Below are 13,556 nucleotides of genomic sequence, written 5' to 3'. Positions count from 1 at the left end.
GCAGAGTAGGACCTACAAAGCTTTAACAAACCCCACCAGCCATGTGTTGTGGCCTACCAAGTACACAACAGCTCACCCACTGCTATTTTTTTGTCCTAGCTGGGCAGGAAAAGCTGAAAAGCCTATATATGGAGAAGTGCCCTCCATAGGTAGCAGGCAGCATCCAACATGATACATTGTAAGGTGTGTAGGTCTAGGTTAGATAGTACCATTCTGCGAGAGTCTGCATATTCAGCTTCAGGAATAACCATCATACGACTTCCTTGGTTTGTAAGTCTACTGTGTCATATAAAGACGTTTGCATTCTTGCCCTCTCATGCAGCACTAGGAAACAGTTGAAGGACAGTCAAGCTAACCTCACATGTTTGTCCTCTTTTTCAATAATTGTATAGAAGAAACACAGTTCTCTTCAGTGGATTTGCAACCAACAGTTCCCTCTAACGCAAATCAGGGGTACTTAATAAAATCTCTATAAACACATGCCTTTAGGATGGGCCTCTTCTTTCTCCCTTCCTCCCCATCTTCTGCCCCCGGCACTATTGTGAAAAGTCAGACAGCCCCCCAAAAGATACATTTAAAATAAAGCAATGTAGGTATTTTTATTTGCATGTCGGCAATTTGCAAAAATGTGTCAGTGGGCAAAATAAGATTTGGTTATTTTGATGTGTATCTATCTAGTGCCTGCCATTACTTGAATATCTTGTGGTTTAATCCCAATACAAGGACTGTCTCTCTCTCTCTCTTTGCCCCCACCCCCGCCTTGTTTCTCACGAGGCTTCATATCTTTTTGGAACCAGTTTTAGACTTGGAACAATTAAGCTGCTATCCTGTTTGCACTTACTGGGGAGTGGTAGCATTGAACTCAGTGGTGCTTAGCCATGCATAGGATTGCAGTATTTTAAAAATGTTAAGTGTAAGACTCTCTGCTTCTATGGCCCAGCTATAGCTCTTTTCTCATCTCTCCTTCTCCCTGCTCTCTTCATCCTGTGTGAGCCATTTGCTTTTTGCCCTGTTTCTGGAGCTGCTGTCTTGCTCAGCATCCCCACATATGATAAGGAGAAGGAGAAGTTCATCCTGTGATCGCTATAAAAGTGAATCTCTGGAAATCCATCTGTATTGTCTATAGCCGTGAACCATTTCATTGTAGTGGGTCTTTGTCCGATTGAACAGATAACCCTCCTGCCAAAATCAAGGAGAATACTCATCAAGCCTCAGGGATTTTGGATGTCGTCTTAGGGGCAAATTCAAGGTGCCCTTTTGTCTTTATGTTCCACTGTCTAACTCCCCCACTCCCTTCCTTCCTTTTTTATTCTGGAGGATTTTATTAATCTGGGCCACGTATGAGGAACATGATATGATTCTAATCTGTATTCATTTTATTTAAGATGCATCTTCTGCCACCAAAAAGGGACCCAGAGCAGGGTGCAAACATTACACAATCCATAAAGCCAACGATTAAAACAATTTTACAACCTAGTGTACATCTTTTGTTGCGGTTCGCTATTAACACTGTCTCTGAAACAAATTGTTTCAAATTTGGCTTATAAAAATACTGTGTGGTTTTAACTAGGATCCCTAGGGGCCACCAATGGGGCTTCAAACTTAAATATCAGAAGAGCACCCTGAGGATCTCTTAACAGTGAAGGCATAACTAATCTGTGTTAAATTATTCTGTTCTTATGCACTCATGTTCAGAGACATGAGAAGTATTTAACTGGGTGAGTACAAGGTCCTTTTTCGTCCATCATTTTTGTCAGAATCTCAGCAACCATTATACATGAGGCCTTCCACCAAAAATTGGCTAAAATGGGCCACAATATGCCTGTGCCATATTTAAAACATTGCCTACTAGTTCTCTTTCACAAAGTGATTTTTGAGCTAAATTCCGTTCCAGTTCACCAAGACTTCAACAACATCATTTTGAATTCAGCAGAGAATTTGGTATTAACTCTTAGATGCATTTAAACTATGTCTAAAGTAGCAGAGAGAGAAAAACAGTTCTTGAAACCTTCATTTCTGTTGTATTCTGTCCCTTTGGGAGCTGCTTTTGTCAACCATATTCCCTCCACAAAAACAGGAAATTACAGAATGCACAAAAGTATACATTTCCTACAAAAGAGATACACACATCCACCTATTTAAAAGGCTACATAAATTCCAAGGCCATGGATACATTCAGCCAGCATTTGTACAAAGTTGCAGAAACAAAACAAAATGAAAGTTGCAGAAACATACTATCACTGTCAAGGAATATTTGTTGCCATCCTTGTGACATTGTTCTGAATACTGCAACGAAATCCAAGCATTCTGTTGCATGTTTGTATGATGTTCATTTGCAATGAAGCTTTAGTTGAGAGAGACAAGCAACATCTAATAAAGTAGTTCCAGCTTGTTGTTGTGCACATTGCTTCATTACATTTCCAGTAATGCACTCTTAAGTGCAATAGATCTGCTCTAAAGATTAAACATCTGCTGTGAAGGGAGGGGAGAATGGAAAATAACTCAAATGCCAGAGGATTCCACCTCCTCTCACCAATTTAGATTTATTGGTAAAATTCATCTGAGAAGGCAAGGTTACTGGTCGGGTGGATTGAGAGATGGTTGTCACTTCCTGTTCATGACAAGCATATATAGTGCATTGAACTATGCACACAGCAATGAAATAAAGTATTGTTGTGCAAGTACAGGCTGGGGCATCGTAACATCTGCAAAACAGGAAGATGTCCAAAGAATAATGTCTGCCTTTGCTATAGTGAAACCATGAAGACAATGTGCAGTAGCTGATAGCTCAGTTACATCTACTTCTTCTTTAAAATTGTCTTTACAGACTGAGATTAATGAAAGGCTACAAACGCAGCAAGAGGCCTATTCTGCAAGAATAGACAAGCTGAAGAAGGCCTGAAAGAACTGAGCAAGCAGAGGGATGGTGGTGTCTTACACTTGCTATATAAAACACAGGACAGCAAGCCCTGTGATGTGTTTCTATTACCTATAGTCAGCGTAATTGGGACGCTGTTTCATCATCCAGAAAGCACTGTTCTTTACCATAGCACATCTATTTTTATATTATTTGAGTGTTCTATGAAAAGATAAATAAAATTAAACTTTAATTTTCCTCTGTTGAAGGTTGTGTTTGTTTGTTTGTTTGTTTGTATCTGAGAGTCATCAGGGTTGTGAAATTTTCCCCTATATGTGTATTGGTGGAAGATATTCAGAACATCCAAGGGCATAAAAATATTGTAACCTTTCGGGGGATCATAAACAAGCAGCCTCTTACCTAGAATAGTTACGTCATCCCTTAGGGATGGATTGATCGGTCTGTTTCAGGCCCATGTAAGTTTTGCATGTAGCCAGTCATAAATCCATTCTGTCCCATTTCTCATTTATCTGTTTTAAAAAGAATGAGAACATGTTATTTAAAGCCATACTTTATGTCACTGGGTGCATTTCTAAACATTTTTTATTATAAAATATGCTTTTTTAGCATTGTTTTTTGAGACAAGGACCCTATCATAAAATCCAGAGAAATCTGAAGGATAGTTAAGTTCCAGTGTTTGTACTAGTCTGGGAGGTACAAACAAGGCCAGTTAGGGCAATGAAGCAATATTGCAAATGTAGCCATAGCCTATATCTGTATAATAGTATTATGTTGTTGGCAAGTTTAATTTTCGGTCCTTTTCTTAATATTTCTTAGCATTTCTATTGCCAGACTCTCCTAAATCAATATTACCAGCTATTCAGACCGTTATGCACTATGCTTGAGATCATAATGCAAAGCCCATGTTTGTCTTTTTATGGACTAGGCCTGACTTTGATTTACTTCAGCGAACTCTGAAGATCAACTGATACCCCCTGCCACCTCCCAGGTTTTATGGAGGCCCTGGGAGCTCTATAAAACACTTTGAAGATGAAAAAAGTGCTATATAAGTGTGCAACGATGCTGATTTGTTCGACTTCACACATATGCTGGACATCTGTGCACTTAAAAATTGTCTAAGTGATGCCCAAGTCCTGTATGATAAGAGGCCCACTGAAGTGAATAAAATTTAATTGTGTTGATTATATTAAGCACACTTGGGACTTGATTAGGGTCTTAATGGGAAATGGAAACAAGGGACAAAAACCAGCTGGAAAGAAAATGAGAATGCATTATAAATGCACACGTAACATTGAAGAGAAGGGTACCTTCTGGTTCATTGATATGTAGGTAGACTCCATTTGGCTGCTCTTTTAATGGCTTGCCACAAATGAGACACTTTTGAAAAGTTGTGTCAAGGGTGGTTGGTGCCTAATGACTCATTCAGACTTACCAGTCACCGCTTGGTGCTGCAGTTTCATTTGGTAAGTAAGATTAGGCATTCGCCAGGGTCCCAAGGCTTGTGAGGGACCAACACCCTGAAGGAGCCATCATTTGGACTTTGTATGGAGCACCCAAGAAAGCCTGAGGCAACATGAGAGAATTGCCCATCTGCATGACCTACCTCTTCCAGGTTAAGGAGGCTGGGGTAAGGGTGGGGAGATCAATGAGGTTGCCCTGCTTGAAGAACTGCACACTGCTGGAGCCAGCAGAAATCCCAGTGCAGTCACCTTGTGATAAACCTGCCAATATGAACTATTCCAAATGATCCAAGACTATTAAGTCTGAGCTACAGTGGTTCTCAAACTTAATCCATTCCAGGAGTCCATTCGACACCCGAAACTTCGAAAACCAAGGTGCGGCTTCCGATTAGGAGCAGAAGCTTCCTGGACTCAATCGGAAGCTGCGGAAGCCATGTCGGACATTTGGCTTCTGAAAAACGTTCGCAAGCCGGAACACTCACTTCTGGGTTTGCGGCGTTCGGGAGCTGATTTGTTTGGGAGCCAAGCCGTTCAACAACCAAGGTACCACTGTGCTGTCTGAATTTCCTAATTTATCAGGTTGTTCCCTAGCCCAACCTGCTACGTCAGGTTGATGGAGCAGAGGGATATCAAATATGAGTGTTCCATATGTATTTCTTAATGATGCAAAATACTGTCCTGTATACAGCTAACAGAAATTCCACACTTTTTGTGCCACTGTCATTCCTTTGAAGGCCATACTACTCTAAAAAAGGACAAGGTTTGTTTTGTTTTTTATGGCTTGCAACCATAGTCTCCCAGTTCATGGTTTGCGAGTGTTTGGATTTGGTCCGTTAGTTTGACCCCAAGCCCATGCAGCCTTAATCTGGTCAGTGTGAAGACGGATGGGGCTGAGACTGCAAGAAGCCTGTTATTTCCATTGCCTTATTATGCTTCCTTGAATACCTTCCTTGTGCCCCATTCGAGGTCCCTATCCCAAGAATGAACATGCTCAGTTGACTCATCTGGGGAGATTTAATCATGTTTTCTGCATCCACACTAAGACTTGGGGAAGTTGTCTTGACCAAGCTTAAAAACTCCTGCCCACACTTCTGATAGGCTAAGGTTGTTATTATTGTTATTGTTATTGTTATTGTTATTGTTATCAGCAAATTTTCATTATTTTGGGGGAAAGTAACCAGCTAATGTGGAGAACGGAACTTACAACTAGAAAACTGAGAAACTAAGAAAAGCAAAAGTTGATGGATTTTTCAATGGCCTGAGCTTTTGTCTAGGTAATATTTGCCCTATTATACTAATTGTTCCAGTTTTGCCCAATTTGAGTTCCATCAACTTATTTAGATAATTTTAATTTTGATCATTTATTAACTGAATGCAGTGATTTTATAAGCAAAAGTTGCTTTGAGCTCTCTGTGACCTTTCTGGCATGCACAATATTGCAGACTCCAATAATGGGTAATATGTGTATAACAATTGTTTACATCCAACCAACATTTACAATCAGACTGCCAAAGCAGCTTCTTTCTACTGCATAAAATAACCTGTGTGACATTGGGAATCAGACACCACTTGCTCTTTTTGTTTGTAAATTCAGCGTATAATAAAAATATGTCTGTACACCAAACTAACCTGATTTCCCCCTTCTTCTCACTAGTACATGGATTCTTTGTTAATATTATATTTTTAATACCTTTTTTTCAACGTTAAAAGCAGGACAAAGTTTGCATTCACTTAACTTTAAAATTCAGTGATTGCCAAGAATGTCCCATACAGTAAAGTCTGCTTTCAGGTTACTAGAATATTTTTTAATAGTTTGGTGCACATTGCTGCCTGCACATGGTCAATTCACACATGATGTTTCTTTGGTGTGCACGTAAGGTTTTGTAAACTATCCCACCCCTCGCAAAAATAAATAAATTATGGTACATTCATCAGAGAGCCAAGTTTGAGTGCAGTTCCCTATCAAGAGCATTTTGAGTTGCAAGCCTACGTTTGCCCACCATAATGTGTGAATGGGCTTCTCAAAAGACTTACTTTAAATGAGGGTTTAAATTAAGTTGGAGTGGGGGGAGAGAAGGCAGGAGCCACTGCTGGTGTTCCCAGAAACCAATTTGTCTTTTAACAGCTGGCAACTTTCAGTGTTCCATCATGACTGCCCAATAGTGCCCTCTGGTTGTTACTATTTGCATGCCAAGGCAGGACAGGACAGCTCAAGACTGGGAATTAACACTAGATTTTTTTTCCCATTCCAGAGAGCTAAAAGCAGTATGAAATGTGTACACTTGTGATGCTCCCCCAACCCCCGTCCCGATAACATCTTTTCGCCAGATATAAATAATGAGTCCCATTATTTCTAGGGGGTTGGATAGGGTTGTGGAAAGAATATTGCTGGAAATCATACATTAAACCACAGATAGCAAATATGTGTCATTTCCACCATCTGTAGTCTGATGCACCAACACTTTACCACATGAAACTATTATAATACCTTATTTCGTTGTTTGTGAGAGAGGCAGCAAGGTTAAGATAATAAGACGGTTGTGAGCTTGAAGAGGTGCCGCGTCTGTTGCATTTCAGCTACCTTGAATTTTCATCTGGATATTTTACAGCACTTTTGGGGTCCACAATGCTGCCCTCCGTACATAAGGATTGTTTTGCTGAATCAGACCAAAGCACCGTCTAATCTACCGTGCCATTTCCACTACTAGCTGCCGACAAGCTGCCTCTGGGCACTTGCAAGCATAGCCTCTCCAGCATGTTGTATTTAAGGGAAAGCCACCCTTTATATGTGGTAATTCTATTTAGAAGTCATGATTGATAGCCATTGGAAAAGCTCCTTGAGATGGGAGAGGCTGTAAAATCAATACCGTCAAAATTGGAATGAAATCTCTGCGGAGCAAGGCTTTTATATTGTGCAACTCGTCATAAAAGATCTATGTATGCAAACATGAGAATTCCGCCTTCTAATCCTCTCCTTTGTACTATCTGGTAGATATCAACTCCAAATGTTCCAGTCTGCCTCATGCTCAGATTCATAATCTTCCCCAGAGCATAATATTCAAGAATTATCAAGACTACTCACAGGGAATGATTTTGTCCCTTGATTGAGTTCCAGCGAAATGTTCTCAGTTCTCCCCCTTGCCAAATGCATGGTGTGGATCATACAAACCACTTTTTCCCAAGCCTTATTGACCCCCCCCCCCAATCCTCGCCATAATAAACGCATTTCTGCTAATGGGTCAGGGGAGGGAGGAGGGATTTGGCAGATGTTTGCAAACGAAGGTCTACCACAAACTCTGTTTCTGCATTGCAAAACATTCCTGTTTCTAGGAAGTGGTTGCTTATTTTTCTAATTCAAGGAATACAGTCAAAATACCATGCATAGCATTCCTTAATATAATACCAAGCAGCATTGTTTGCAATACCTCCTTGTAACCACTGTAGTTTTGACAGATCAGCTTAAAACATACAGCACCAAGTTTGGAAACCGGGCCTTGGCTTTGGAATCATATTGCAGAGCTGGAACAAATCTGCCCAGGGTTTTGGGAGGAGAGAGCTATTCATTTGTGTTGGAAATTAGCTCTGTGGGTAGTGATAGAATCACGTCATGCAATGGCAAATATAGACGCAAGATTGTAAACGCTGTCATAAGGGGATTCTCATCCGCAATACAAACCTGACTTCCCAACTTGCATTATTAGCATTATTTTCACCTTATTAGTTGCTTGCCATATTAGGAGTCTCTAAGCAACTTGCAAAAATTTAAAAACAAAAAGTAAAGCATTGGGGGTTTTTTGCGGGGGAGGGGAGCACATTACAATAGAAAACATACCAAAATCCATCAAAGAGACCTAGTGAAACAGCAGCAAAAGCAGCGCTGGATATAAGCCTCCAATTCCCCCCACCCCGACCATCATGTGGACTATTGACCTGATGGCAGCTTCCAATGTGATCCTTGCTGTGGAACCATCTCCCTGTTCTGATATCTCTTTAAAGTGCCTTTCTGTTTTCAGGCCTTTCGCTTGCATTTAATTTCAGTGGGTTATTTAATTTCACCTTATTTTAACGCGGCCTGGGCAATCAGCTACAAGTGATGTTTAAATGGTTGTACACAGCCTCAAGGCTCAAGTAACAGGCAGAAGAAAATAATTATGTTGGGACTAGGTCAATGTTTACTCACATTTATGCTCCATCATAATAAGGAGCAGGATTTGCAAACTTTTTTAAAATTGCAAATCTGTGCTGTTGATGGTAATGTTACAGGCACTAGCCAGTCGGTGCCTTCTACAGCCATTCGTTCCTCCATTCAAGCTAAAACATGCCCCAAAGCATCCCCACCTCATGAATTCACCAGAAGAGCACACATGTATCTGTTCACTCAGTAAACTTCTCAGAGTATCGTGTTCTTAATCAATCTCCATCACTTTTAACATGTTAAATGTCTTGACATACTCTGCATAAGGTGCTGCATAAGATAATTTTTGGGGTATGATGCACTTTGTGACATAATTGAGGAAGGACATATCTCAGAAGCAGGGCATCTGCACTGCATGCACCATGTCCTTATTTAAGTCCCCGGCATCTCCAGGTAGGTCTGGGAAAGAGTGTTTCCTGAAACCCTGGAAGGCTGCTGCTGCCAGTCAGTGTAGGCAATGCTGAACTAGATGGACCAATATCTGACTCGTTATAAATAGGCTTCCTGTATCCTAAATGCATCCCACTGCATCATGGACAGTAGAAAAGGTAAAAAGGTAAAGGACCCCTGGACAGTTAAGTCCAGTCAAAGGTGACTTTGGGGTTGCGATGCTCATCTTGCTTTCAGGGCGAGGGAGCCAGCATTTGTCCACAGACAGTTTTCCGGGTCATGTGGCCAGCATGACTAAACCGCTTCTGCTGCAATGGAAGTCAGAGTGCACGGAAATGCCGTTTACCTTCCCACCACAGCGGTATCTATTTATCTACTTGCACTGGTGTGCTTTTGAACCGCTAGGTTGGCAGGAGCTGGGACAGAGCAATGGGAGCTCACCCCATTGCGGGGATTCAAACCACCAACCTTCTGATCAGCAAGCCCAAGGGGCTCAGTGGTTTAGACCACAGCGCCGGACAGAGCTAAAACTGGGCCTAAACCTTGCAGTGCATGTCCTGCATCTCCTCCCCTCTCCCAGCATCCCTGCGATGTCTGGGTGTGCAAAATAATACCGACACCCCACACTTTCTTCTAATAACTTGAGCAGCAAGATGTTTGTGTTATTTGAAAAAAATATTATGCCTGCTTTCTGGGTGCACAAGATGACATTCAGATACCGAGCGTTGATTGCTCATGGTTTATTCAGTGCCTTTTATAAAGTCTGAAGAGGTTTTCTTCCATAAGAAAATGTCTCTTTTGATTAATCAATTAAACTTGATGTTCCCCCTCTCCTCCCCAACAGTAAACACACTGGGAAAAGTATGCCCTTTGCCACCTGCCGACGAGCAGCACCTTCTTGCAACAGAGCGGAGCAAATTTTCTTCCAAGGGAAAGAGATGTGATTAGAAGTGGTAATAACAGGGCTTCGGGGCTTTAATCGATTTTGTTGGTAGATTAATCAACTAAAGGTTTGGCCTAGTATTGACAAGTACATATAGGTGATGGGCACTTGCTGTTGTTTAGCTGTGGTGTTCTGCTGTAACAGAACCAGAATGCACCTCCTTCAATGTTAACGCAGGAATCCCAACTGAAGCATCTCTGACAGATGGCCATCCAATCTCTGCTCAAAATCCTCTGAGGGGAGGAGAGCCCACCACCTTCCGAGGGAGCCAGTTCCACTGTTGAACAGCTATTGCCACCAGGAACTTCTTCCTGATATTTAGTTTGAATGAGTTTCCCTTCTTGTAACTTCAAGTCATTAGCCTCCACAGCAGGAGAGACAAGTTTTCTCCATCTTCTATGTTTATTATTTATTATTATTATTATTATTAATAATAATAATTTATTATTATTATTATTATTATTATTATTATTATTATTAACCATCCTTTATCAAAAGATTCCAGGGCAGTGTACAACATTAAGGACACATTTTATGGAGCACAATAACAAGAAAATAATAAAAGGCATAAAAATAGACAGCATAATTATAAAATAATCATAATAGTCTCCTACCAACACCCGCCAGCTGATTATTTAACAGCCAAAGGCCTAGGTTAAGAGGAATGTTTTTGCCCAGCACCTATAGACATATAATGATGGTACCAAGCAAGCCTCTCTTAGATATTCAAAGATGGCTACCACGGAACTAAGGTTAAGTCTCTTGGAAATTTAGGCTGCAATCCTACACCCAGTTTCCTGGGAGTAAGCCCCATAGAACACAATGGGATTGACCTTTGATAATAATTTTTAGGAGGCTATTATTGGACTGTAATTGAGAACAATGGGATTTACTTTTGACTAGAACCATATACGATTGTGCCATTAATCATGGGCTTAAATTTCTTGCATTTGAATGAATTGGGATTTTAATGCCTCTGTCTTCCATGGGATTGTCCTTTCTGGTTGGAACCCAACATGAAGCAAAGCACTTCTCAAGCCCAACAAAATAAATGGACTGATGTTGTTTTAACTCATATATTGGCTCATGGGGACATTAATATTTTCTTTTTTGTCCATATGGGTTCTTTTGCCTGTGACTCGTTTTCCAAAGCATCACTGAATCTATTTGGTCGTTTAAGCGTGGCTAAGTTCCATTGAGCCCCTATTATGATTTCTTAAATTTTTCTGTAGAACCTGCCGCTCATTTGTTAACCCCTTGCTATTGTTACAGATCTCATTCACACAAAGGCCTTTCTTCTGTTTGAATGCTGAAGTTTTGTAAGGAAGTCATTCCGCTGGAAAGAAGTTTACAAGATCCTCAGACAAACGGTTTTAACAAAGATCAAACTCCCTCTTTTTTTAACATTGCCAGTTGAATTGAAAGATGGAATGGCCTAGATATAAGTCATGAATAATTTGAAAAGACTTCTCTCTTTTCTCTCTCTCTCTCTGAAAGCTTCTCTCCCCCCCCCCCCCTTCTCAAGGCATTGAAAGCTGAGGATTTTAGAAAAAGAGACTGAGGTGAGAAAAGGCAGTTTAATTTTGAAGATGATTATATAGGGTGTGAGTTTCCAACCCGAAGGATTTCATGACATGTTTTTTTATTATTATTATCACACATACCACAATATTCCTGCAAGGTGCTCAGTGGGACGTAAAGATGGTTTCCAGGTGCCCCCATCCCTTCAAGCAGAGTACAGGATCAGGCCTGATTCAGGAATAGAACTGTATGGCAATGCTTTTAATTGAGACTTTTCCCTGGGCCAATTGAGAAATTTGGGTATGTAGGTCAAAACAAGCAGAGAAAGAAAATGTGTGGATTGTCGCTTTTCATATGTATGACTGCTCTTTTCCTGTGCGCAGTGCTTTTTTCGGGGGGGGGGTAACTTTTTAATATTGTGTTGTAGTGTTGAGTTTTGTTGGAGTGTCCTGCCCCGGGACCTTGGGGTGAAGGGTGGAATAAGAATAAGAATAAGAATATCAGTGCTTTTTTCTGGGGGGATGGGATGTGGGGGGGATGCATACCCCTAAACATTTTGTGAATCTAAGTTTGGCCTCATTGAGAGGCAGTATTTCAATATGAATAGGAAAATGAGAGTACCCCTAGACATTTTGGGGGGGGGACACTGCCCGTGTATGTTAAGAAAAAGACACACTAGAAATTTACAGTTTCAAAAATCATACATGCAATGTTCAAAAATCATACATGCAATGTAGCCTGAAGCAGTACAATCCAGGAACATGCCTGCTCTGCTGTGTAGGCCAGGCCCCTTGATCATAATGGCGGGTTATACTACATTGGCTTCTTCTACTGGCACTTCCAATGTAGTGACGCATCACAAATTTGGCAAGGATTCCCTACATCTCTTCATCTGACAAGTCACTGATAAAAAGGTTGGCATGTACTGGGCCCGGGAAAGAGCCTTTCAGCATCCTCACTCAAAGCATCCCTCCAGTTTGTTGAGAAAACATTGAAGAACACTCTTTGAGTACGTCTCCCCAACAAATTCTGAATTCACCTGATCCATATTTAACAAAAATAAAAAATAAAAAAATTGTCTAGTAGCACCTTATAGACCAACACACTTCAGCACACTTCTTCAGGTTATCTGAAGAAGTCTGCATGCACATGAAAGCTTATACCAGAACAAACTTAGTTGGTCTCTATAAGGTGCTACTAGACAATTTATTATTTTTTTAATTGTTATTTCAACTGCATCAGACCAACAACACTACCTACCCATATTTAACCAGTTTGCTAACGCAAATATCATGGGGAACACTGTCAAATACTTTGCCTGAAATAAAGATCTATTATGTCCATAGAATTCTCCCCATCCTCTAAGCCAATAACCGTGTGTGTGTATGTGTGGACGACTTAAGTTATTCAAATGCTAAATTTCATTTTATTTATTTTAAACTTGAAAATATGGCAGTATGGTAAAACAAATAGGTAAAGGTAAAGGACACCTGGGTGGTTAAGTCCAGTCAAAGGCGACTATGGGGTAATGCACTCATCTCGCTTTTCAGGCAGAGGGCGCCAGCATTTGTCCACAGACAGCTTTCAGAGTCATGTGGCCAGCATGACTAAACCATTTCTGGCACACTGGAACACCATGATGAGTTCCAGAGTGCATGGAAATGCCATGTGTCTTCCTGCTGCAGCAGTACCTATTTATCTACCTGCACTGGTGTGCTTTTGAAGTGCTAGGTTGGCAGAAGCTGGGACAGAGCAATGGGAGCTAACCCTGTTCCATGGATTTGAACAGCCGACCTTCCGATCAGCAAGCCCAAGAGGCTCAGTGGTTTAGACCACAGCACCACCCGCTCCCCTTGGTAAAGCAAATATCAGGATATTAAAATGTTTGTTTTAGGTAATGAATTAGGGTTTTTTAAATTCTTTTTTGTATTTGAAAAATAAATACAATTTTTTTAAAAAAGAAACAAGATTAGTCATTAATCCATCTTAGCAAATCCATGTTAGCCTCTTACCGATCACCGCATATTGATTCCTTTATAATCTGTTTTAGTATTTTTCCAGGTATCAATTTGTCTTCAATCCTCAAACAACTTTGTTTTTGGGAGTGGAAGAGCAAACTTGTCCCCTTGTCTGTACAGATGGTTTTATTTTGTTAACATATTTTCATCC

General features: G+C 40.7%; 1 protein-coding gene across 2 annotated transcripts in view; it reads left to right on the top strand.

Moving 5' to 3' along the window:
* The window catches only part of CABCOCO1 (ciliary associated calcium binding coiled-coil 1), a 54,259-nt gene extending 51,134 nt beyond the window's left edge, over nt 1–3,125 (top strand). For both annotated transcript variants that reach the window (XM_081005069.1, XM_081005070.1), the window contains exon 8: nt 2,828–3,125. In XM_081005069.1, the coding sequence (XP_080861195.1) occupies nt 2,828–2,902 (75 nt within the window). In that variant the 3' untranslated portion in view covers nt 2,903–3,125. The remainder of the gene's footprint in view (nt 1–2,827) is intronic.
* Nucleotides 3,126–13,556: the final 10,431 nt, after the last annotated feature.

The sequence above is a fragment of the Podarcis pityusensis genome (genome assembly GCF_964106645.2).
Source record: "Podarcis pityusensis genome assembly, chromosome: 5".
Lineage (NCBI taxonomy): Eukaryota > Metazoa > Chordata > Lepidosauria > Squamata > Lacertidae > Podarcis > Podarcis pityusensis.
Note: the sequence above shows the minus strand (reverse complement) of the source record. Positions and strands in the feature narration are given on the sequence as shown.